Raw genomic sequence first — 25,177 nt, forward strand, 5'->3', positions numbered from 1 at the left:
TTTGGGTGCTGTCATCCCCAAGCGGGCCCCGCGGGGGCCGGATCCAGGCAGCTGTGACTTCAGGCACAAACAAGCAGCCATTCCCCCCCCCCCCCCCACCTCGTCCCCCCCTCCCAGCCTCTCTCACCCCCCCAGCAACCCCTCTCACAGCCCCCCCCCGCCCCCAAACCCCCAAACCCCATCCCCAAATCACACCCGGGCGGCCATTTGGGGTGCCCCCCCCCCCCTTCCCTCCCCCCCCACTCCCCCCCCCATTTTTTACCCCCAAAGAACCACTTGGGGGTGGGGTGGGGGGGGAAGAACAGCGTGCCCCCCCCTTCCCCATCCTCCACCCCAGTATCTCCCAGTTCCCCCCCCCCCCACAGCCTTACTGGTGGCGGGGATGCTCGCTGGGAAGCGGCGGGGTGCGAGGCATCGGCGGGCATGGAGCCGGGCGGCGCCGGGAGGGCTGCCTGGTGGCCCCCAGCCTGGCCGCCGGGGGGGCTCTCACCTCATTTTGTCGCCCGTCGCCCACCCCCAAGCACGCCTGCCACGTTTCCCCCCCCCTTCTTGCGGCAAAAACGGCGGCCGGCCCCGACCCCACCCCCTGTCAAAGCGGCAGCCTAACGGCGGGGGGGGGGAGGCGGCGAGGGAGGGAGGCCGGAGCCGCTCGCCTTCCCTTTAACTCTTCCCTCGCCGCCCCCAGATCGGCCCCTGGCAGCGTGGCCCCCCCGAAGGTACCAGCATCCCTCCCCCAAGGCGCCTGCATCCCCCCCCAAGGCACCTTCACCCCCCCCCCAAGGCACCTTCATCCCCCCCAAGGCACCCTCATGCCCCCCCCAAGGCACCTTCATCCCCCCCCAAGGCATCTTCAACACCCCCCAAGGCACCAGCATCCACCCCAAGGCACCTGCATCCTCCCCAAGGCACCTTCACCCCCCCCAAGGCACCTTCATCCCCCCCCAAGGCACCTTCACCCCCCCCAAGGCACCTTCATCCCCCCCCAAGGCACCTTCATCCCCCCCCAAAGCACCTTCATCACCCCCAAGGCACCTTCACCCCCCCCAAGGCACCTTCATGCCCCCCAAGGCACCTTCATCCCCCCCCAAGGCACCTTCATCCCCCCACAAGGCACCTTCAGACACCCCCAAGGCACCTTCATCCCCCCCAAGGGACCTACATCCCCCCCCCCAAGGCACCTTCATCCCCCCCAAGGCACCAGCATCCCCCCCAAGGGACCTACATCCCCCCCCCCAAGGCACCTTCATCCCCCCCCCAAGGCACCAGCACCCCCCTAAGGGACCCTAATCCCCCCCCCAAGGCACCTTCATCCCCCCCAGGCACCTTCACCCCCCCCAAGGCACCTTCATCCCCCCCCAAGGCATCTTCAACACCCCCCCAGGCACCTGCATCCCCCCCCAAGGCACCCCAGTACTGTGGGGGTGACCCCCCCCCCCCCAAGCCTCCCTTGGTAGAGAAGGGAGGGTGGTGAGGCTGTGCATGGGGTGCTGGGCCCAGTGTCAGCCCCCCCTCCCAGTGCCAGAGAGCACTGGGAACAGTGGGGTGAGCCCAAAATCACCCCTCCGAGGTGCTGCAGGGCCTGGGGGGGTTGTCTGGGGGAAAAGGAGGCTCAGGGGAGACCTCATTGCTCTCTGAAAGGGAGGTGTGGGGACATGGGGGTCGGCCCCCTCCCACAGGTAACCAGTGATAGGACCAGAGGGAATGGCCTCAAGCTGTGCCAGGGGAGGTTCAGGTGGGAAATGAGGAGACATTTCTTCTCAGAAAGAGCGGTCAGGCGTAGGGACGGGGTGACAGGGAGGTGGTGGAGTCACCGTCCTGGGGGTGTTCGAGGAGAGGTTGGACGTGGGGCCTGGGGACGTGGTTCGGTGGGTGACAGCGGTGGAAGGGTTGGACCAGATCTCAGAGGGCTCTTCCAACCCCAATGATTCTGTGATGCTGTCCTGCAAGGAGAGGCCGAGAGAGCCGAGGTGCCAGAAGGAAAACAGCCACAACGTGGTCCACGGAGCTGCTGTCCATGATGTCCCTGCTCCCACCCACGCAGGGGTTGGTGGCACATGGTCCTCCTCGAGCTGGCACCGGGTCCTACAGCACCCGCCCTTGGGCTCTGCTTCTCCCCTCGTCCCCTTCCATGGGCGTCACGCCACTCCTGACAGAGGCCTTGGGATGGGGAGGAGAAGCGGGGGCTGCTGCCACTCATTTTATGCTGCTTTCCAGCGAGACAGCAGGGCAAGTAATTAGTTATTCCCGCTAATGAGGCCGGACGGGCACTCAGCTGCCCCCACAGAATTACAGGCTGTACCTCAGACCGGCTGAGGTTGGAAGGGCCTCTGGAGGTCCTTTGGTCCTACCTCTGCGCTGCATAGGTCATCGCCATCTGAGCAGGATGGTGCTGCCTCTTCCAGGGGACGTGAGGGGGTGTGGGGTGTCTCACTGAGCTTCCCGTGCTTCTGCCAGCCTTGGGTGAACCCCTCTCTGACAGTCACCCCCTTCTCTGGTAGAAGGGATGAGGGGGAGCCCACACGTGTCCCCCCACCCAGCCATGAGACGCCCTCAGGCTGGGGCAGAGCCCCTTGTGTGGCTCAGGGGATGCTCCGATGAAGGTGCAGCTCCACCAGCTCAGCCCAGCACCCTATCTCCAGCAGCGGCTCTACGTGGACACCCAAGGACAAGCAAAACCAGGACAATATTTCCCCCTTTTTCCAGCCATTTTCAGTCCAGGAGACACCCTGGGGGCGAGCACTCTACCAAGGCACCCCAGCAGAGCAAAGGCCCGATGTAGCCTTGACAGCTGGAGCAGCAGCAGCTCCCAACTCCTCTTCCTCACCGCTACAAAGGATGGGTTTTGCAGGGCGCAGACCTCAGCGGGGGCTGAGAGCCCTTCACGAGCCCCGTGCATCCCCTCTGAGCCCCAGCAGACCGCAAGGCATCGCCTCCTTCAGCCTGGTGCAAAGCACAGAGCCTGGGGGACGCCGCGCGGTCCGGGTGCAGGTGGTGCTGCCCTCCTCTCCCCTTCCAACTGCCGAGCCTTTGTGTAAGGATTATCCCGGGCTAGCACCGGGACGGCAGGTTTTCTGCTCGGCTTTTCTGCGCTGCTCTTGAACCCTTTCCAAAAGTGCTTGCTAATACATCTGGCTCACACGGCAGGCCAGGATGAGGGCTCCGTCCAGGGGACGTTGCTCTTCCCCTGCTGCTTGTCACCGTCACGGCCCTGCTAGCATCTCGAGTGGACTTTGTTTTCCCTTATTTGCCGAATGTTTTGTGCATCTCGATGTGGTTATCATGCTCCAGCCGTCAGCTTGTAGCGAGTCCCGGGGAGAAGGTGCCAACTTTAACATATGCCTGAACAGTTCTTTTCAGACATATACAAACTGGAACAATGCCTCGCTGGGAATATGCTTGTTGATGCAATTTGCCAACTGTGGTTTCAGATCTGCTCTTTTCAGCAAGTACCAACTATTTGTAGACGGTGCAAAATCTTGGGTAGCTGGGGTCTGATGGGCTCTCTGGAAGTCTCTCTGCAGGCATGGAGAAACTGAGGACAACGTAGGGCTGAGTGAAGACCCCCATGCATTTACAAATAGTGCTCAGGTAATGAAATTTGCCTCCAGGAACCTCGATCCCTTCTCTTTGCCCCTCTGTGCCGTAGGAAGTGGCCAGCACTGGACAGTCACTCCGGTTTCTCCACCAGATGAACCAGGAACCCATCCTCTCCTCGTGTAAGCAGGACTTTGCCCAGCTCCTCACACCTCCTAGGGTCAAACATCCTCACCAGCAGATCCCACCGTCCACGTACGACGCTGCAGAGACGTGACCCTCGTGCACCCAGACCTGCCGAGAGCCGGCTGGGTGCCTGTGCTCCTGCGTGTCCTTGGAAAAGGCACTGACGAACCTCAGCTGGTGGCTGGAGACAACTCACTCCTTCCCATGGCTTTGCAGAAACCATGGAAATATTTACAGAAGGGCTGGGACCAAGGTGGGGTTGTGGGGACACAAGGCGGGGTGGCACAGGAGAGAGAACATGAGCGTGCTCCTCTCCGAGCTTGCCAAGTGGGCAACGAAGAGGAGTTCTCTCATTGCCATCCTTGAGGACGGCAAAGAATCAGGAGACCATTGTTCACAGCAACCTCAGTGGAAATATTTGTGTGTGTGTGCGTGCGCGCGCGCTGGCATCCAATTTGGCAATGGTTACTCAGCACACGTGGGCGGCCTGTCCCTTTCTCTCAGCTGGAGTCTCCTCCTCCTCACAGGGACCCAGGAGAAGGATGAAACTGGAGCAGATGGTTTGGGGGTGCTCAGAAATACCAATGCCAAGGGCTGTCTCATCACCAGCTAGAGCTTTCGTGGCGTGCTGAACATGCTCAAGACCAAAGAGGTCTCTCCGAGGAAGGGGCGACCCAGGGGGCTGCGAGCTCGGGGACGTACTGCTGGTTTCAGCCCTTGGTTGGACTCTGGGAAGGAGCAGAAGTGGAGATCTTTGGAGGATCATGGAAAGCATGGGGTTCTGTGGCAAATCCTCCCTCCTCGAGTCCAAGGGGGTTCAAGACCCACTGATGCCGAGCAGTTCTGCCAGGAAAAAGTCCGAGGGCTTTCTCCAAGTGAGAACCCAAGGGCACAAACCCAGACACCCAACCACGGCAGGCGCGCTCCGTGCACCTGGACATCTTCGGGTACAAGATCTGCCACGAGCCTTTGGCTTCCCTGGTGGAGAAAGTCCCAGACTCCCCCGAAAGCATCCTTGCTGCCCTCATCCCCACAGAAACCAGATTTCCCCTGCCCTCCATCCCCCTTCACGGCTCCCAGCATCTCGTTTTCTCCGAAGCGACGCACGGGCACGAAGCGAGGCTGGCTCCTACACACCTTGGGAGCTCAGGCAGGGCTGCTTCCCACACAGCGTCTTTCACCCAAATGAAGCAGCTCTCGGCTGAGCCCTGCCATCCATCACGCCAACCCGCAGGCAGAGCTGGGGTTTTTTTGGCAGCTTTCTCCACCTTTCGGTTCACATCCAGCGGGGAAGGAGCGGGGACCTTTTTTTGGGAACGCGTGCAAGGGGCGCGCAGTCTGGGAGTCCGGTGCGTCCCTGGAAATGGCTCCTGCTGAAATCGGTGGGAGGCTTCTCTCGTTAAACATAACGAAGACCTGGGTAACGAGGGCTGTTTTCAGGCTGCCTGCTACAGCTTTCAGTATTCAAGGGGGCAAGGATGGATGCGGAGTGGCTGCTCCTCGGGGCTGGGTCACTCCCCGAGGAGGTATCACTGAGATAGTGGGTTTCTGCAGCCAAAGTAGCCTGTAGACCTCGATACACATCGAAGTAAATAACAGCAGGCTTCTCTGGCGCGGGATTCAGCTGCGTGGAGACACCCAGGTTCAGAGGACCGATGGTACTGCTCATCAGTGGCGTCTGGGCGTCATTCTGCTGGCCACGTCCTGGTGCCTGCACCGTGAGCATCTCTCTGAGCTGCACTGGCCGCGTGGATCGGAGCCCCCCTCAGCTGCCCATAATGGCACTGAAAGTGGCCCAGGATGATTCAGGCACCTCCGCAGAGCAGGTGGATAGCACACAGGGTCTCCGTTGGCATCCCTGTGGGATGGCTTGCTGGAGATCCTTGGTGGCGAGCAGACACTCTCTGTTTTCTCCTGCAATTACAGCATCAGCCCACGTGAGCTGGACACGGGCAAGCTGGAAAAAGGACAGCTCTGCACTGGCTTAACCTCACCCCAGACTCACCAGAGCAAGGTTGTGGGAACCCCAAGCAAGGTGGGAACCTCTGGCTCTTTGCCACAGAAAGGTTTTTGGGGGAAATCACCGTTTTTTTTTTTAGCTATGCCCCTTTTGAAACAAGCGGGCCCTCCAGCCCCTCGCTGCCTGCTTGCCCTGGGGGGGTGACCTCAGACACAAATTGCATTAAGAAAGGACCTCGTCAGCAGGGCTGTTCTCAGGGCCAGAGTTTACAGGCAGCCCAGGCAACTGCCTTGGGCTCCTTCCAGTCCTCCAGGGACTGGAAACACTTTTTTTTTCCAGTGGAAACACTACCCCAAGGCTCGGCTGAAGCAGGGAGCGTCCATCCCTGGTTTTGGGCCAGGTTTAGTTTAATCCCCGCTTGAATTCTGCTGCGACCAGGTGATGCTCCCAGGTTATTTGCAAATTTGAATACATCTGGGGCAAAGCAGCACACAGCGCAGGCAGGTCATGCCTACGTGGTGGCAAGCAGCTCCTCCGACATGTGTCTGCACAAAATTCATTGTAATTTGCTTTGTGGCGGAAGGTAGTGGGGAAGGTGAGGGATAAATCAGCAAAAGAGCCCCAGTCCCACCAAGGGTCAATCCCGCATCCTGCCCGGGTGCCCACGGTTCGAAGGAAGCGGAGAAAAAATGCGAGGAAGTTCAGGAAAATGCCTGAGAAACCTGGTTCGTGGCCAGGGATGGATGGAGCTGGGTCTGGTGTGTGCGAGAGGAGGGTGAGAGGGGAGCGGGTCACAGGCCGACTGTGCCGTGAAGATTTTTCTGGGGGTTCAGAGCCGGTCAGCACAGCTGGGAAAAGGCCCGGGGAAAGGCTCTGATGGGAAGATGTCGCTGCCTGAATTCCCAAGTTCCCCCAGTTTTCAGCAGCGAGGGTGTTTCACCAGCTGGACAACTTGCGATTGGATTCTCTCCCAGTCTTTAAACCGAGCCCATCTGTGTTTTCAAGCACTAGCTTTAACCCCAGAAGTTGCGATCTGGGCAGAAAAAAAAAAAAAAGAAATTAATCTGTGAGCCCCGTTCTGACAAGGCTCAGCCCAGGCGCACGTAACGACCCCCCCCCCGAAAAAATACCGAACCCGGGCACCTTTCAGCAACAAACCCCAGGGTGTTTTAGGATCTGTTTGTGCTGCGCCGAGCGCGATGTAGCAACAGCCGAAGGTCAGAGGCGCTGTATAAATAGAAAGGAGGTTTTCTTGTGACATGTCCGTCCGGAGCCATTGCTCTCGGTTGTGCCATCTGGGGCAGGGGCAGGGGATCCTCTGCGCTCCCCCTGCGAGAAGGAAAAAGAAATCCTGGACACTGCAGGGAGCGCAAGGCCGTGCTGTGTGTGCAAGGGAGTGGAGAGCTCCCAACTGGCTCCCAATTTCACCAGTTCTCGAGACGGATCGGATGGGATGGCCACCTTCGGAATGCAAAATGGTCTCCGACGGGGATTAAATCACCCAAAATGGAAGGGTTTCACCCATAAAAAGTGTCTCATCTCGGGGAGATGAGACCTCTTCCCTTTCACCACTTGGTAAAAGGAGCAGCACCCTGCCCACGCATGCAACCCATTTGCTGCTCCAGCTTGCCTGCCCCTCTTTGGGGAGAAAAAGGTGGGTATTTCCCCAAGTGACTGCTGTCTGGTCTGGAAGGAATTTGGTGATTTTTGGGGAAGAGCTGGAGGAGAGAAATGCCCTAGCCCCAAGGCTGGGCAATCAGGAGCTTCAGCAGCACGGGCAGCGCTAGATGTGCTCCAGGTGGCTCTTGCTTCTCCCACTTCATTCCAGGCTTCCTTATTTTTAGCAGGTGATCTGGATGGGGTCATTAAATCCCGTGAAACACTAAAGGACGGAGAGGTGGCCTGGCGGAAACCCACAGGAGGGAGGAGGCAGCACAGAGGCAGTGACTGCTTCTTCCCCTCCCCGAAGGACAGCGTTATAGCCGCGGGGAGGGAAATCTTTACCCTCCTGCCATGCCTGCTGATACGGTATCGGATTGTGCGAGGGGTCACACCTATTGATCACAGCAGGCTAAAAAAGAAACAGCCCGTAAATAACTGCTGACATCCCCAGCTGCGCCAGAAACCCTGGGTGAACAAAGGGCTCTCGGGAAATCTGTCGGGATTTCTCCGTCCCTCTCCTTCGGAAAATGCTTGGGACAGCTTTGGCTCAAGCCGGGTGACGGGGGCTCACGAAAAGCTCTTGCAGATGTTTTCTTGCAGGGTCGGGTTCTCTCTCAGTCCTCAATCCCTCCTGTCCTGGCAGAGCATCTCCAGCTGCACGGGCTCGGGGCAGTCCTGCTGATGTTCCCGGCGCTGGTCCTGTGCCTGCTCTAGCTAATGCTGCAGCGGGTCTGAATCTGACCCTTGAATTCACGAAACTACGTGATTTTGGCAAAAAGGACTGTAATAAGGGCATGCCAGGAAGGCTAAAAGGATGGTTTTGGGGTTGGGTTTTCTTGAGGAAGCTTAGCCCCGGATGGGGCCATAGTGGAGAAGCAAAGCATGGTCTGTGTACAGCACCTGAGCTGCATCCAGATCTCCGCCGGGATGCAGCAATGGGAAGGGGCTGCAGGAGATGCTGTGGGGCTCAGTTCAGAGCGTGCGGACAACAGGCAAGGGACAGACAGATGGACATCAGGGTCCTGTGGGCCAGCCTCCCACCCAGCCCGGCCGCTGCTGGCCACGGCCAGGGAAGGATGGGCAGCCAGCAGCCCCCTCCTCAGAGCATTTTCTGGTGCTCCAGCAGCAGAAAACACGCGAGAGGAGGAGACGGCCAGGCACCGTGCCTCCCCCTGCCTCGTGCTCCCTCCCTCCCTCCCTCCCCCTCGTTCTTGTTTTTACACGCCGGACAGGAAAAAAGCGTTCCCCACATAATGATGATTCGGCCAGCAGGTCAAGTCAAGCATGATAGATTTCATTTTCGAGCTGGGGTCAGGCGGTAAATTGCTTTAATGCTGCTGGCACGGAGATCGCCGTGCGGAGAGCTTCTTGCAAATGAGGTCCCCCGGCATTGCCCGGCTGCTCAGACCTGCAGGGGCAATGCCTCGGGGTTTGGGGGGGCTGGGGGGGCTGGCCACAAGCTTTGGGAGCAGCACCATGCCTGGAAGTCACGGTCTGGGGGCATTTCCGTGGATCCTGTGGGTCCCAAAAGCACCGGAGTGCAGAAACGCCAGGGTGAGGGATGCTCTGCGGTGGGTGATCCCACGTTATAAGGGGCTGGGGCAATATGCCTGCTGGAAATATGAATTATTTCTGCTGCCAAAGGCTCTGCGATGTGTTACAGGTCACGCTGGTGCCCAGCAAGCTCCAGGAGACACCCAGGCCCTGACGTGAACTCAAGAAAGAAATCCATCGCGCTGCGGAGAGAGATGGAGAGTCAGCCAGGGAGGGGAAGGTTTATTTAGAGAAACAACCGTGGGCTGCCTGCCCACACCAGGCTTTTAGCTGATGAGCTGCACGTGCCACGGTTGGGGGCGGCTGGGGGAAGGGGTCCACTGTTAGCAGCCATGCAGCATCTCCTCCGGGGCTCCAGGGGAGGGGGGGGGCCTGATCCAGCAGGTCCCCGCTCGTAGCAACACCTCGGCCGACCTTGGCCAAAGGAGACAACGCACCCTGGAAAATGTATTCCCTGACTTGCCGCGGGCCCTTCTGCGGTGGGATTAACCAGCTGGGATGGAGGGAGGGACACCAGGAAGGACACGCTGGGGCCAGAGGGGTTCCTCACGTCGTTACCGTGATGGAAATGGGTTTTCCGTCCTCCCCCCGCGCCCGCCAGCTTGTTCCTTGTCAAGGGCACGCTGCTAACTGCCCTCCTGGCCCTGCGCCGTGCGCTCTGCAACCCCCCCGAACCACTCGCATCCCTTTAATTAAATGTCAGGAGGTTTAAGAGCCCCGCGATCAGAAGGATTCAGGGAGAGCTCCGTTACGGTGCGAGGTGGGGAGAGGGGAAGCTACGGCAGGGAAATTCGCTGTGCCCAGCCCCGTGCAGCGCTTCCTGCCTCAGCAGGGCACGAAAACCAACAAACGCCGGGATGTTTCCCGAAAGCAGACGAAAAATCCGTGTCTGGGATCTTTCGTGGGATGAGCCCCCTAAGGTCCTCGCCCGAGTGTGACGAGCAGCGCAATTAAAAGTGATAAATGCTTACGGCCAGCCTGCTCCGGGCAGTATCACAAATCTTGCAGGGATGACACTGGGACGGTGGTGGTGCCCTGACACATTTTTGCCAGCTTCTGGGGAGCCCGAAACACGAGCCAAGTTGGACGATGGAGAAATTTAATGTTCCGAACCGTCATTTCTCCTGGAAAACGCTTAGTGGGGCTTCTCAGGTGGCACTCGAGCCCTACGAAGAGGCAATTTTCTGCAGCCCCTCCGCTCCCGAGGCTGCAGTTGGAGGTGACACGCTCTGTATGTAGACCAACACCAAGGTGAGGTTCATCTCTGTGAGATCACAGCCATCTTCCCCATCCACCTCAGCGCCCGAATCATGTCTCAGTGATCCCAATATCAACCCGAGGATGGGGGAACTGAGACCCTATTTCTCATGGGCGGCAATGGGGATGTTCCCCGTGGCACCACAGCTGCTGGAGCTTTTGATTCTCCCTCCCGTAGCTCTGCATTCACGTTACCCTCCTGGTTTTGATGCTGGTGATGCCCATCCAAGAAGGATGGATTGCTCAGGTTTTAGCAGCCGCTCGGGTAGGTGCCACAAGGACCTGGGCAGCTCACGGGGAGCCTGACCCCAGTGTGTCGATGCCAGCCCTGGGGAAAGCCACGAGCTCGCCCAGCTCACCTCGACGTGGTGCTCATCTTCACCCCCCCTGGGGTGCTCAGCCTCTCAGGGCCTCGAGGAAGGTGCTCAGCACGTTTTGGCTGTCCGGGAGGCATCATAACGTGGTTCTTCTGGTGGGATCTCATTATGCGATGAGCTGAACGTCTGGATTAAAATAGATCAAATAGGCACTAAATCCTAAATAAGCCCCGGAGCTCAGTGGCAGCCATATGCTTCCTAGTGACAAGCTCAAAAAACTCTCTCCTTGCCACTAGCTGACGCCGCACGCGGCGTTTTATCCTCCTCCAAACCTTCCTGCTCTTCCTCCCAGCCTGGCCTGGTGCTCCTGGGCAGGGATGGTGAGGGGACACATCACATCTGGGCTCTGCTAACACGAAAACGGGTGGGCACTTACACCGATACGCAACAGACTCGGTGCCGATAGTTAAAGGAATGCTACTGGTAATAATTCAAGGGAGCTGGAAAGGAGAAAGAAAGAAGCCACCATGTGGTTTCACCCTAAAAACGTTCCTCCAGACGGCAAAGGTCTAGCAGAAATGAGCGGTCGCTGTATAACCCAATACACCGACCCAAAAGGAGTGTTGGCACGGCGAGGTGTGACAATGACACCCCAGGTCCCAGCACCAGACGGGGTGATGGTGCCACCCCTAGAAATACGGGGTGCTGGGGGCTTGCCGTGGCTGCCGAGGGGAAAGGAGAGTGGTGGAGGAAGGGGTTGGTGGTAGGAAGTCTGCTTGTAACGATCCTAATTGCATTATTAATGGGAATTTGCCGTAATTGGATAATTTGAATGCTACATGCTAGCCTCGTTGTGACGAGGCTAGCAAAAATTACTTGTTTTATCTCGATGTGACTGCTAATGAGGCTAACACCGAGCTCCGTGCGTGGGATCTGCCCCTCTGCTGCTGCCCCCCTCCTGCTCTGCCCCCTGCCCTCTCCAGGACCTGGGTTTGCCCCATGACGAGATGGGCAGGGGGTGTCCTGCCGCTGTCCCCTTCCCCAGTGCTGCCCATGGGCATGGTGGCCCTGGGACAAAACCGAAGACAAGGGACACTTGTGCGGTGCTTTACAGGGGCCACATCCTGCTGGGGAGGTCGGGGGGGCTCCATTCGGGCTCGCAGAAGCCTCTCGGCAGAGGGGAAGAGGCAGTGCCCACCTCGGAGTGGCACAGCCTGGAGCTGGGCACCCAAACCTCTCCGTTTGCAGACACCTCCCCAAAATGACCCAGCTCCCTCTTTTTATTTTTAGCAGGAGGGGCTGGTCGGGCACGGGATGGGTGCACCCCTTTTCCCTTTTGGGCGAGATCCCATGACTTCATGGCTGATCTTCCAATCCTTTTAGAGGGGAAACGAGGAAATGACATCCCCCAGGATGGGACCTGCTAACCCCCAGGCTTTGTTTCGGCCGCCAAAATCTTTCCTTCCCCCCCCCCCCCCCCCCCCCCATCCTCTCCACGCCTTTCCCTTTGCTCGCCGGGAAAGGTCTGGATTTCGGGGGCAGTGGGGGAAGGGATGCTCTCCGCGCCGCCTCTCCTGCCTCCGGTCCTGTCTGCTTGTGGCCGATCCCTTCGCCGAGCAGGGATGATGCTGATGTGGAGAGACACTTGACCGTGCTGCGCGGGGAGAGGGCAGCCCCCCGCCAACGCTCCCACTCCTGCGGCCAGAATCGCCCCCGGGGGCTGCTCCCACGGTGGGACCATGGTGGGCACCCCGGTGTCCGTACCCAGCCCTCCGGCGTGGGGTGAGGCTGCCCCGGGGGGTCCCCGAGGTGTGGGGAGTGATGGAGGAGGTGGGTGGCAGGGTGAGGAAGGCGGCCCCGGGTGCCTGCTGGTGAAGATCGACCCCTGGATGGGGCTTGCAGGTTTGGGTGGTGGGCTGGGAGAGACGTAGCCAGCAGCTGAGGGGGAAAGGTGACCCAGCTGGCATCCCCAGCCTCTTCTTCTCCGTCCTCAGCCTCCATTTCTCCATCCCCAGCCCCCATTTCTCCATCCCCAGCCCCCATTTCTCCATCACCAGCCTCTCCGTTGCCATCCCCAGCCTCCAATTCTCCACCCCCAGCCTCTCCTTCTCCATCCCCAACCTCCCCTTCTCAATCCTGGCCTCCCCTTCTCCATCCTCAGCCTCCTTTTCTCCAACACCAGCCTCCATTTCTCCATCACCAGCCTCTATTTCTCCATCCTCAGCCACCCCTTCTCCATTCCCAGCCTCTCCTTTGTCATCCCCAGCCTCCAATTCTCCACCCCCAGCCTCTCCTTCTCCATTACAAGCCTCCATTTCTCCATCTCCAGCCCCTCCTCCATCCCCAACCTCCCTTTCTCCATCCCCAGCCTCCCTTTCTCCATCCCCATCCTCCATCTCTCCATCCCCATCCTCCATCTCTCCATCCCCATCCTCCATCTCTCCATCCCCATCCTCCATTTCTCCATCCCCAGCCTCCCTCTCTCCACCCCCAGCCTCCAGCTCCTCCTGCTCGCCCGGTGCCTGGGAAAGGCTCCCCGCTACCCATCCCATTCTGCTCAGCTGCCAGGGGCTCGATGGGGCTCCCTACAACCCGGCCCTACAGGACCCCGAGCTCTGTGCTGTGGGGCTCTGAACCCTCCGCTTCAAAACCTGGAGCCAGGAGGAGAAAGAGGGCAGCCTCCATATTTCCCCTCTACACCCAAATTCGGGGCATGGTCTGAAAGCAGCGGCTGCAGAAAACAGACCTGATTTCTCACCCCTTTATCGAGAAGACACGGGGCAAGGGACATGACCTAGTTTCCAACGGCAGCACTTCACATTTCCCCTGCAAGGCGAGCCAGCCCGGCTTCCTCTCCCTCCCGCTCCTCAGCCAAGCAGCCGAGGCTGGCCCGCTGCCTTCCCGGGGCTCGTGGGCATGGGATGGAGGGGAAAATGTTATGGGACAGAAGGGAAAATGTTATGGGATGGAGGGGAAAATGTTACGGCCAGCCCTGTCGCTGCCCAGATGTGCTGCCGATTCATCCGGGGAAGCATCTGTTTCCTACTCGCTGTCCCAGTTGGCTGCAGTGGGACGGAGGGATGCCGCTTGGGATAAATGTGGGGAAGGAGCACCCCGTCCCCTGTCCTGAAAGTCCTGGGGCTCCTCGTCGCAAGGTGCTGCTGACTGCAAGTGCCAAAGGTGTCAGGGGATCGTCCGGGCCAGGGCTGGATGGAAAAAAGAGGCATGAGCAGGGTTAGAGAGGGTGTAAATAGGGTTAGGGAGGATGTAAATAGGGTTAGAGGGGATGTAAATAGGGTTAGAGAGGGTGTAAATAGGGTTATGGAGGATGTAAATAGGGTTAGAGAGGACGTAAATGTGTGCTCTAGGGTAGGGGAGATGCGGGGGTCAGCTCGGCTGGGTTGAGGCTGGCTGCAGCAATTCGTGGCACCTACATGAGCCTCTCCTTGGGGCTTCTGAAGGCTCCGTCTGGGTTTTCCCCCAGGGCATTTGGGTGGTCACATCGCTGACAAACCCCATGGGGTCACCTCGAGACCGTGCTGGGATCCCCCTGCATCCCCCGTGTGCTGGGGGAACCCCGAACAGGAGCGCTCCTGCGCAGGATACGTGAGCATGGAGGGGCCGAACCTGCCCCTGCATCTCCCCCAGCCCCTTCCCCGTGACATTTCCCCAGTGGTGCAGCTCCGCAAGACCCCAGCTCGCCAAATGGGACCGCAGAGAGGCGCAGTAAGGGGAAAATCCTCGCATCGTGGTGTTTGAGGCCCAGAGAGGAGATCCGCCAGCCCGAGTGATCCGCCAGCCCCCACAAAGGAACAGGGGACAGCTCTCTATGGGATGCTTCATGTCCTTGTTGGCGTAATCGTGTGGGTATAATTTGATTATCCCTCCCTAGGTGTTTAGCATCACAAAGGGAAAAGCTGCCTCCGAGCTGAGCCACCGCTGTGAGACTGGTCTGGGGGAAAAAGGGTCGGAAACTGGGCTGGGGAGGCTGCAGCGTGGTTTGCAGCACCAAAATATCCCGTGTCAGCACATCGCTGGGTCCCCAGCTCCTGGCTGTGCCTGTAGGAGGAAAACAGACTGCTGGCCTTTGGGGTTTTGCGTGCTGGTGTCTGTGAGGATGAGCAAGACCTCGGCCAACCCTCTGAAGAGGGCACCTGGCCAGCTGATGTGCAGCAGATCCCAAATCAGAACTGCTGCATGGGGGGGGGAAGCCATAAAAACGTTGAACCTGGGACTAGCAAGAGGGGAAAAAAAAATCCTTTGTGCGTTGGAACTGGTGGGAGGGCTTGTGGGGTGGGATGGTGGGCGTGGGGATGGGGTGGTGGACGTGGGGATGGGGTGATGGGCATGGAGATGGGATGCTCGGTGTGGAAATGGGGTTTATGGGCATGGAGATGGGGTTATGGGCATGGAGATGGGGTTATGGGCATGGAGATGGGGTGCTGGGTGTGGAAATGGGGTGCTGGGTGTGGAAATGGGGTGCCGGACCATCCATGTCCTCCCAGGCTGCCGTGGGGAGGAGGAGGCTTCTTGCAAGGGAGCGAAGGAGACGGCTCGGCGAGGCACTCAGGACTGCTGGGCTAAGCTGGGGGTTTAGCGCGGGGATAAGCGGCTTTAGGAGCAGCGAACGGGGGAATCACACTCGCAAAAGTCAGCAAGGGAAACCAAACAGTGTCACCGGTTACGTAAGGGATCAGCAAGTCGGTGGCGTTTCAGGCGGCCGCCGCGTGCGCTGCCCCGGGGTAACGCACGGGCGGCTTTTGGCTCGCCCTCATCAGGTCTCGTTAAGGAGCTGGAGGAAGATGAAGGGGACGGTAAGGAAGGTTCGAAGATATGTGATGGGTCCTGATGGAGGAGGACGGAGCGGGGTCTGAATGGGGCTGTAAAATTAGGGGTGGGTAAGGGAGAGCTCTTCGGTGGCCCCTCCATCCATATACCCAGAGCCACTGAGCAGGGCAGGGGCAGGGAGAAAAGGAAGCTGCTCCTCATCACATCCACAGTTAAACCAGGGAATCGTTGCTGCAGGGCATTGCAAATAGTTTACGTGGATCCCAAAACTTCAGGAGGACACAGCTGCTCTCAGAGGTGCTGTGCTGGAAGGACCGTTAGCTGGTGGTCCCTACATGGGTGGTCTTGTAGGATGAACAGGCCACGAGGCTGCCCTAATTTGTCCACTCTGGCGCTGTAGGACACACCACCTCACCAAGCTAGCTGCTGTATTTTGATGTGAAGCCTTTCTGGATAAAGTTCCCCCAGGACGTTCCCCACTCTGGTGCCCAGAAGTGAGGACCCCCTGGTGGCTCCCCACTTGCTCCTCCCGGGCGAGAGCCCCTGGATCTGCAGCAGGAGGGGGCATTCAGTCCTGCCCAGGACAGGACAGGCTCAGGAACATCCCAGAGACCATCGGCAGGGCTCGGGGCAGCACCAGCGCTGGTTTCTGCAGGGCTGGAGCCTGGAGCCAGGCAGCAGGACAGCCTGAGGCAAGCCGTCAGCAAAGTTCACCGGCAGCAGCCAGAACAGCGTGTGCTGCAGCCCGTCTCGCCGAGATCCACTCCAAGACACCCCGGGCCTGCCCTCTGTGCTTACTGCTTTTTTTTTTTTTTTTTTTTTCTTTTTTTCCTGCTTCTATTGAAAAGATTAATTTCCCCATCTGGAAAGTTTGTGCAAGCGTCAGCCGCGGCTGTTGCATCACGGCGCTGTTTGGTTTGGCCAGCAAGCCCAGGAGCAACAAGCATCCGGATTTAATCGGGATCGCTTCCCTGGCGGCGACACCCATAAACAGGAGAGGGCTGGGGAGATCGGCATGGAAATCCAGGGCAGCTGGAGCCCGAAGCACCTCTGACCCCCTCGTGCTGGGCATCTCCCTGGGCTGCGAGCCCTCCCTCTCGTTAAAGCGGTTAATTATAAAGAGAGGCGATGAAAAAGAGCTGAGAGATGGGGGTTTTATTGCCTTCTAGGTCTGGGGGTCTTGCTTCCTACAAGGGAGCCGCAGATCCCACATCTGCAGGAGGGCTGGCACATAGCAGGGGGGGGATTCATGGCCACGCGTGGTCACTGCAGAGCCGTGGGGGTAGAAAACCAGTGAGATACGTTGGTTGAACCCCTGATAGGACAATTTATCCCTTAATTCCCCCTTTGGTGTGTGCTGGAAAATCTGCAAGAACGGCTTTGGTGGCAAGCGAGGGGGGGTTCTCCACAAGAAGAAAAATAACTCTTCGTGAGGAGGCGCCTGCTTGTTGCCTAAAGTTTCTGCTTTTCATTAAAGCAGAGCCCAAAATATATATATATATTCTTTTAGATGAGGTTATGAAGAAAGCTTTCCACTTCCCCAGCTTCTCCTCCTGCTGCTGCTGGAGGTGAGGACACATCTCGCCCCCCAGTACCTGCTGTGGGGGCTCAGCTGGCACCCCCCGGCCATGTCCAAGGAAGAGGCCCTTGAGGTCATCCCTCAAGGGAAAAAGCAGGTCCTCATCAAATCCTATAAAAGCTGAGGAAAAGCCCCCAAAATGACAGCGCTGGGTGCAGCCATCAGCAGGGGGCTGAGCAGGGCTGGGTATTGTCTCCTGGGGGCGTTGGGCCTGGGGAAGAGAAGGCCCCGGGGAGGCCTCACAGCGGCCTGACAGGGTCTGAAGGGGGCTGCAGGAGAGCTGGGGACGGACTCTGGGTAGTGATAGGACAAGGGGAATGCTTTTAAACTGAAAAAGGGCAGTTTTAGGTTAGACATTAGGGAGAAATTTGTCACTGTGAGGGCGGTGAGGCCCTGCCCAGGCCGCCCCGAGGAGCTGTGGCTGCCCCATCCCTGGCAGTGCCCAAGGCCAGGCTGGATGGGGCTGGGGGCAGCCTGGGCTGGGGGCAGGGGGTGGAATTAGGTGGGTTTTAGGGTCCCTTCCAACCCAAACCCCTCTGTGATTTTGTGATTTCAGCACGGGGAAGCCAGCAGGCCCAGAGCCAGGGTGGCACCGTGGGACGTGAGCCCTCTGCAGCACCACATCCCGGCATGGCCGCGCCATGGGGGTCTCATGGGGGTGGCCCCTCGCTGTCCTCCAGCAGGCCCCTCGGCCTCGCCTCCCCTGCTGGGGGCATTTCGGAACGAGCTTTCCCAGAAAAGCAATTTAGATTGAAAGCCACAATTGTTGTCCTAAAAGAAACGTGAGGCTATGAGGCTTTGCCCGACAGCATCACCCAGTTCAAGACCTAACATTCAAAATGAAGTTTTGAAGTTTAAATGAAGTTTTAAAGTTTTTAAACCTAAAGTTTAAAATGAAACAAACAACCAAACCAAACAAACAAAAAAACAAAGCAAAACAAAACAAAAAAGATATTTTGGGGGTAAAGGGATGGATAATCTCTTTATTATCCATCCATTTTTTTTTTATTTTGTTATTATCTATTATCTGAAGGCACAGCCTTTGCTCCAAAAGGGCCTGCTTTCTTCTAACCTCTCCCTCCAACCCATTCGGCCTCCCTCGTGATCTCTTCTTTCTGCCGTGTCTGAGATCGGTGTCTGGGCTTGGGAAGAAGGTTTGAGGAGCACAGGGAGGTGGTGAAGCCCTCCTCCTGGGGTCTGCCAGGGATGGAGCCCATGGTCCTTGCTGGAAGATGATCCCTGGCTCTGGGCTTTCAGGAACAGGCCCTTGTTGTGGGAAGCAGCTGGGCTGACCGGCAGCTTGCTCACGCAGTTCATGGTAGTTTACAAACCAAGTCATTCCTTACGCTGCTTTGGACAGCAGCGTGGAATATTACTTTTCCTTGCATAAGCAACCTTCTAGCCCAGGACATCAAATACTGCCGGTGCTTTCTGTTCACTTTGTATTCCAGCTTTGTACTTACCCCAAATGTCTTGGTTTGCTGGAGAGTAGCGGTTCCCTGGGGTGGCTGCGTGTGTGAGTGAGCTCAGCGTGAGTCCCTTCTGCCAGTCACACAAATAATAAAATTGGGGAAAATGAGGGAGGGGAAAAAAACAAAGCCATGCGGCACCTCTGGGGAAGGGGCGAACAGGCCAGGAGATCTGGGGGGAGGCCAAGTGCCCGTTGTGCCACGAGGACTCGGAGATGAGACATTCCCCAGGGGCAGTACAGAGCCGTGAAGACTTCAGGCTTCAGATCCTGGCTCCTCCATCCCGAAGGCAGAGGCTGGCTCGGTGTTTTGCACAGGGGCAGTGGGGCCATGGTCTGCCCCATGGGTCTTGGCTGAATGTGGCTCTCATCCATGGTTCTTCCCTGCTCGCCTCGCCTGGGTCCTGTGGAGCTGGGCCCCAGCTGGTGACGTCCCTGTCCCACCATGTCCCTGCCCCACCAGCTGTGCCATCGCACTCAGCTCCTGGCTCTCCATCCCTTAGGGACACGTCCCACCACCCTGGCTGCTGCTAAAACCTGCAGCCCCTCAGGTTATAATTACTGAGTGAAATAAGGGGGGGGATCTGCCCCATGATTGAGCAGGAGGCTTCCAAAAAAAAAAAAGGCAGTTGTAATCCCTCCAGTGAAGGAACCTGAAGCTGTCACAGGAGCCATCTGACAGATATCCGAAGGTCCTCGTGGCCCACGGTGTGGTTTTTCTTTTTCTGCAGAGCCGTACCCGCTGTGTCAGTTCCTAGCTGGGACTGGAAACCACAGCAATTCATCGGCCAGGGCCAGGGCTAGCTCAGCACGAGCGAAACGCCTGCCTGTGCTGCATCGGGCCCTGGGGGGTGACGCCAGCACGCTCAGCACCTCCCGCCGGAGCTGCGGTCCCAGAGGGAAAGATCCAGCAGATGGACAGACCTGGGGCAGGCCCAGCTTCGCCCCTGCTCTCCACCAGGAGAAGGATGCACCAGCTGCGAACACCGCCAAGGAGAGCAGTTTGTAGATGTGGGCTTACCCCCCACCACCCAGAGGACTTTTTTTTTGGAAAAAAAACGTATTTTTTGGAAAAAAAAAATATTTGAAAAGGACTTTTGAGCACAGGCAGGGGTCCTGACAGGGCCACAGACTGCTGTGTCTTGTCTGCAGGCCGCGATTTGCTCTCACGTTTGGGAGGAAGGTGAGGTGAGCCACGAGCCCCCCGGTGCCCGTCCCGACCCCTCTGGGGACACACGGGGCTGCCAACGGCCAAGGTCAGGGCAGCGTTAAACGCCTTTAAGCAGGGGGACGTGGTGCACCAGGCCGTGCTGGGTCACCATCACTGCCAAAAAAGGTCCCCAGGAGGTGGGGGTGTCCCCTCGGGGTGTCCTCCGCCCCCTTTCTGGGCTGATTTTGCACCGAAGCAGATGAGAAAGGCTTGGATCATCCTCGCTGCCGGCTCGGCGTCAGCAAAGGCAGCAGCTCCTCCTGCAGTCGCTTCTGCGGCGCTCACCCCATGCCCGCAGCCTTCCTCCCACCTCCACCCCAGGCTGAGGGAAAGCCACGGGCAATTGCCGGGCTGCACACCCCGGGGCTGGAGATTTTTAGGGAGAAAGCAGCTCAGCCGGGCAGGTTGCTGCGCTGCAGGTGCCCCAAGGTTGGGTTGTGGCTGTCCGAGTCCTGCTGTGTCCGTCCTCTGCTCACGCAGGGGGGTGGCCGTGCCTCTGGCTGCCACCACCGCATCGCCCCTTTGTCCCAGAATGTCCCTAAATTCACCCAGTCCCGCATGAGCCCTGGCACCAGCATCACGGACGGGTTGTCCCCCGAATTTCCCCAAATACCAGCTGTCTGGGAGCACAATGTGCGGGGTGTCTGCAGCCCAGGAGAAGGGGGTGAGCTCCACCATCCTAGACTGTCCATCTCTGAACCCTGAAATGGCTGATTCCGGGATTTTTTGAATCCTGAAACCCTGATTTCAGCCGTCTCTGAAGGCTGAAATCCTTCGGATCCAAGGGAAGGACTTGCACTGGCAGAGGAGAAAAGAAAGAGAAACAGGCAGCGGAACAACCAGGAGGCACTGCAAACCGGGACGGCACCAGAAGGTCCCAGGAGAGCTGCTGTTCGCTCCTGGGGCCTCTGTCCCACCCCAAATGCTGCCCAGAGCTTCGCAAGGAGCTGCCCCGCTTCGGGATTCGCAGGTGCTGTGGCACTGTCCTGCCTCCAGCGCCCTCCGCGAGCACCACGCTCCAAATGTCTTGGATTTTTGAGCCCCAGGTGCCCCATGATGAGCCCTGATCCACGTCTTCCTTTAGGGACAGGCTCAGCCCGTGCCCCACAGAGGATCTCAGCCCTCCTGAGATCTTTCTCCTGCTGTGTCAGTGCTCCGGCCGCTCACGGGACCAATGCGTGCATCACGATTTGACTCTCGGACCTCGCCAGCTGGCTTCCCAGCACTGATCCGACCCCGAAACACTCCTCCGTGGAGCTCCTCTTCCCAGGGGCTGCTTTCCTCGCAGCCTCCCCTCTTGCTGGCAGTGGATTTGGGTGGATTTGGAGCCGTCAGCAGAAGCGTGCTGTTCCTGGTGGCGTGTGCAAGATCGGCACCGAGAACATCAAACGGCGGCGAGGCGCTTCTGGGAGGAGATAAGCTGCAGCGGGAGGCTTATCTAGCATCAGACAGGGGAAGAGCAGATCTCTGACTCGAAAGGGGAATTAACTGGGTTACCGGCGGACAAATAAATCTGGAGCTGCTCCTCTGTCTCACCACCAAACCTGCCTGGGAGCAAGGAGCCTTCTGAAGGATGGAGGAGGCAAAAACGCGTCTGGATCTGGGCTGGGCACGGGCTGTGATGTACCCGTGGAGATCAGTAAATGCTCCTTTCTCTTTAGGGCAGGAAAAGGAATTTTTTTTCCCCCCATTTTAATCAGAGAAGATGAAAAGAATGAAGTCACAAACCTTACAGTGCTTCAGGCACCAACCGTCCCTGGGTATCAGCTCTTTGGTCTGCCTGGGGGGATCCCTGTAATCAAGCCCCTGGGTAGCACCGATGCTCCGAACTCGCTTCTGGGGTTAGAAAACATAAATCTGAGTGCCCAGAACATGTCTGTTTCTGTGCAGAAGGGAAAATTACAGCTCTGTGATTCGTTACTGTCTTGTGATATTTAGCGCTTTCCTAAAAGGATCAGCACAAAACAGCAATTTAGGGAAATACACAAAAAGCCTCCCAGAACCTGTCCCCGGTATCCGTAGTCACAGGGAACAGCTGGGAGCCACGAGGCTGGCGGGCTCTCAAACTCGCCCCATGAACAAATAACCTGGAAGTCGTGGCATTTGGTGCTTTTAAATGTTTACGATAGGAAAATGCTTCACGTTTTGCTGCGTTCTGGGCAGTTGCTCTGTTATTTCACCGAGATGCACGAAAAAGAAGCCGGAGTTTTCCTTGGTTAGAGCTCGCCTTGTGTGAAACAAAGACAAGAATTTAATTTTTTTTGGCCTTTGCCTGCAGGTGGAACGGCAAAATTAGGACAAGCTCGCTCAAATGAGCCACTAATTATTATTATTCTTTCCATGTACAAGCAGAGTACCTTGGAGCCCTTGCGCTAGTTCAGGGAAGAACACGGAGATGAATGCTGCATAATGCACGGGCAAAAATTAGGAGAAAATAGGGATCTGAGACCCTTCGGTACCTGCTCCCATTTTTCAAAGGGTGGACACTTCGAGAGGGCAGAAACCAGAGCGTTTGAAGTTTTACAAGCAGAAGACCCCAAATCTAAAGGAGTCGGTAGCACACGTTTTATTTTTGCTGTGATTTCCCTCAATTACAGTATTTTGCTGCTGTGCCAGACACGACGGAAGGGGTCATGCTGATACAGATGAGTTTGGTGGCTGGCTTCTGTGCTTGACCCCGTAAAATTTTCCACAAGCGCGTGGGCAGGATCAGCGTCCTGCCAGGATCAGGCAGTGGTCAGGATGAGTCCCTCTTGGGTTCTCCTGCAGCGGCAGCTCCCTGCAAGAGGGGGTCGGGGCTGGTTCTGAGCGCCAAGGCCACCTCCTGCCATGGCCACGACCCCTGGGGTCTCCTCCAAGCTGGTGCCTGCAGGGATAAACGCCTTCCCTTTCAGGTGGTACCTCTCATCATATGATGAGAACCAAAAGAAAGGGCTTGGTTTTGCTACCTTCCTTACCTCAAATGCTTCACTTAGTATGGAAGCAATCCTTCAGAGCTCCAAATAGCTTAGGCAGTGGGCACTTCTGAGGTGCCTGCTATCAGACCACGAGCTTGGCTCACAGCACTTGGCTATCTTGTTGTTCATTTACCTGCTTTTAATCAGTCCTTCAGACCCGTCAATGAATCACAAGCAACCCTTTTGGCTGTGGCAGAGCTCTGTAAGACCCCAGCCCTGAAATAGTTTGGATTATTTTTGCGTTAGAAGCTGCAGCTCTTGTCCCAGCTAAGACACAGAGGCGTGTAAACGGAGCCTGCGCGCTGCTCTCGGCAGGCAGCTGTCCTAGCACAGCAGAAGGAGTTTGCAGTGCCCGGTGAACACGGTGTTACTTGTTACACTCGCACAGACTGAGTGCCCTCTGGAAATCCCAGGGATTGAATGGAATACCTCTAGCCCTCCGCTGGCGCACACAAGTCTGTTGGCTGGCTCCTTTATCACATTAAAAACAAGACAACTTCTCATCTCTGCAACTCTTTCAATAGCATTTATTTTACTACAAGAAAAGTTTAGGACAGAACAAAAAAAATCACGGCAAAATCAAATTTTTGGTTAATTAAGAGGCTTTACAAGCCTGCAATCAAGTAATCTCTCTGCTGGTGACTGTTGCACAACACAGTAATGACACCGATCTCTCGCATCAACGCGTGGTGCTGTGACCGAGCTCTCCTGCACAGCATCACATCGAGCAGCAGTGCAGAGATTAAACAGGAAATGTGCTTCCTTCCATTGTTCTATTGCTATCTCATCTCACTGATAACATAGCTTTTAGTCTACTTAATTCACCTCTAAGTTTGGCAGTGACAAAGCCAGCTCCCCTGTCCTCCCCAATTACCGCATATCCACACAGATTCCGTTGAATACAGAAAAGAGAATTAGCAAAGCATCAATTAGGCTATTAAAAATAAATATTCTTATGCAAGAAACATACTGACATCTACAATTAAGATATTAATAATCGTTTACTTGTAACGTTAATTGCGTGACTCATCCTGCCTGAATTTTTATACATCCAAAACACAAAGGCCACGGAGCGGGGGTGTCTGAGGCCTTCAGACACACTGAGCTGGCTCTTACTCTGAAGGATGAATCATCGGAACCTGGTTGGTATCAGTAGAACTGTCCTGCACAATAAACGAGGCGAGTTAGCCTTTCCCTGGAGGTGTCTCTGTCTCTTGGCTACGGAAAAATAACACAGCTTGGCTGCAAGTAAACTTTTGACATCATGTAAACCAAACAAAACATTTACATAGCAAAGGCTTTCTGAAATAACCTCCAGAAGTTTTAAAAACAAAGCACTGCAGAAGGTTTTCGCATTTCAGTAAGAACGGAGACACATGCGGTATTTTCTTTTTACTATATCCTTCCAACGTTGATGCAGAAGACAAAACCCACAAGACAAAATCCACAAGCCTCATCCCCACAGACCTACTGTTCCAGGCTGCGTTTGTCATCGCTGCAGTTATACAGCTCTGTGAGAGTAAAGCAAGCCTGCAGAATCCAGAATGCAATCGGAGCCAAATATATCATCAAATATATTTAAAATATATCTGAGACATCAGAATTTGGAAACAACAAGAAGTATGGGTACAGTCACATCACAGTGACTGCCAATATAAAGAAGGCAGGTACCAATTACTGATATCCCTGAGGTACACGAGTGTTTAAGCCCCAAGTTCTTTGCTAGCTTCCGCTGTACAAATTTTATATGAGATCTAAAGAATCAAAAGCAAAATCTCCAATCAAGTCTTGCAGCTAATCTTTAAATAAAGCGTCCTGCCTCCAAACACTGCAGAGGGACTAGAGGGGTTCTTGCTTGCTTTTATTTATGTGGCTTATTCGTTAAAAGGTTAAACTCCCTCCGTATTTTCTCATGTCACGATTTCATGCCACAGTTGGAGCAACAGCTTGGCTGTCAGGCTGGAGGTTGATCAGGGAATTGCTTGCTTGGACCAGCTCGGCGATGGAGACTCGCCCCCTCTGTTTGATATACTGAGCCACGGCAGCCATCTCCTCTGGCGTGATGTAGATGAACTTTCCTCTGTCATCAATCACACCTACAGGGGAAAGAAAGGACCTTGAAGTCAGCACTTTGGCTCCTCTCACTTCCCGACAGACATCAGTTACTTCTTTTTGGAAGGGACCTTTGAAGTGCTGAGGCTGCATTTCATATCTAGGGCAGGCAGAACAGCATGCTAGCAGTCAGGCTTTTATTTCCTTCTCTATTGTTGGGCTTCTGAATGGGGCTTTGACAATACCTGAGTGCCTGGGTAAGAGTAATTTGGTTCAGCAAGTGATGCATTTTTTTTCCACTGTGCGTAGCTAGCTGGGAGTATCGCAGCAGCTACTTCAGGTACGTTGCATTGGTGCTGACATTCCAGGCACAGGCAGCTTAAGGAAAAAAGCAAAGCAGGAGAGCCCAGGAGGAGATTCAGAGCCCATCCAGAGCCCAGCTCAGCCGTTCCACCGTACCCTCTGAAAGCTCAGTTTCTGTATTTTGGTTGCTCCATCAGGAGTGAGAAGAGACCTCTCTGTTCTTAACGCATTATGGGATCGAATGTAAGGCAGGGAGACTTAATGGCAGGCCTTTTAGGCCACAGTCATACCCAGCACAGCATACATCCTTATGTTTTGATTCACATCACTTCTAGGTCATTCAAATGGGT

The 25,177-nt window shown here is 56.6% G+C and overlaps 2 protein-coding genes and 1 long non-coding RNA gene across 4 annotated transcripts in view; 1 reads left to right on the plus strand and 2 right to left on the minus strand.

Annotated features, from left to right (window-relative positions):
• The window catches only part of LZTS3 (leucine zipper tumor suppressor family member 3), a 41,770-nt gene extending 41,176 nt beyond the window's left edge, over nt 1-594 (minus strand). The window contains exon 1 of one of the 2 annotated variants that reach the window (XM_083833941.1): nt 372-594. The gene's annotated coding sequence lies outside the window, so the exon portion shown is untranslated. The remainder of the gene's footprint in view (nt 1-371) is intronic. The other variant, XM_083833945.1, reaches the window with a different exon arrangement.
• Nucleotides 595-14,261: 13,667 nt separating this feature from the next.
• LOC310899428 lies at nt 14,262-24,199 on the plus strand. The gene is made up of 2 exons (XR_014584280.1): nt 14,262-15,284; nt 17,394-24,199. It is a non-coding gene; the product is annotated as an uncharacterized lncRNA (long non-coding RNA).
• Nucleotides 22,980-25,177, minus strand: part of DDRGK1 (DDRGK domain containing 1) — a 38,865-nt gene continuing 36,667 nt past the window's right edge. Inside the window, exon 9 of the mRNA XM_083835787.1 lies at nt 22,980-24,568. Within this exon, the coding sequence (XP_083691913.1) occupies nt 24,396-24,568 (173 nt within the window). The 3' untranslated portion in view covers nt 22,980-24,395. The remainder of the gene's footprint in view (nt 24,569-25,177) is intronic.

This window comes from Anser anser, assembly GCF_964211835.1.
Source record: "Anser anser genome assembly, chromosome: 4".
Classification (NCBI taxonomy): Eukaryota; Metazoa; Chordata; class Aves; order Anseriformes; family Anatidae; genus Anser; species Anser anser.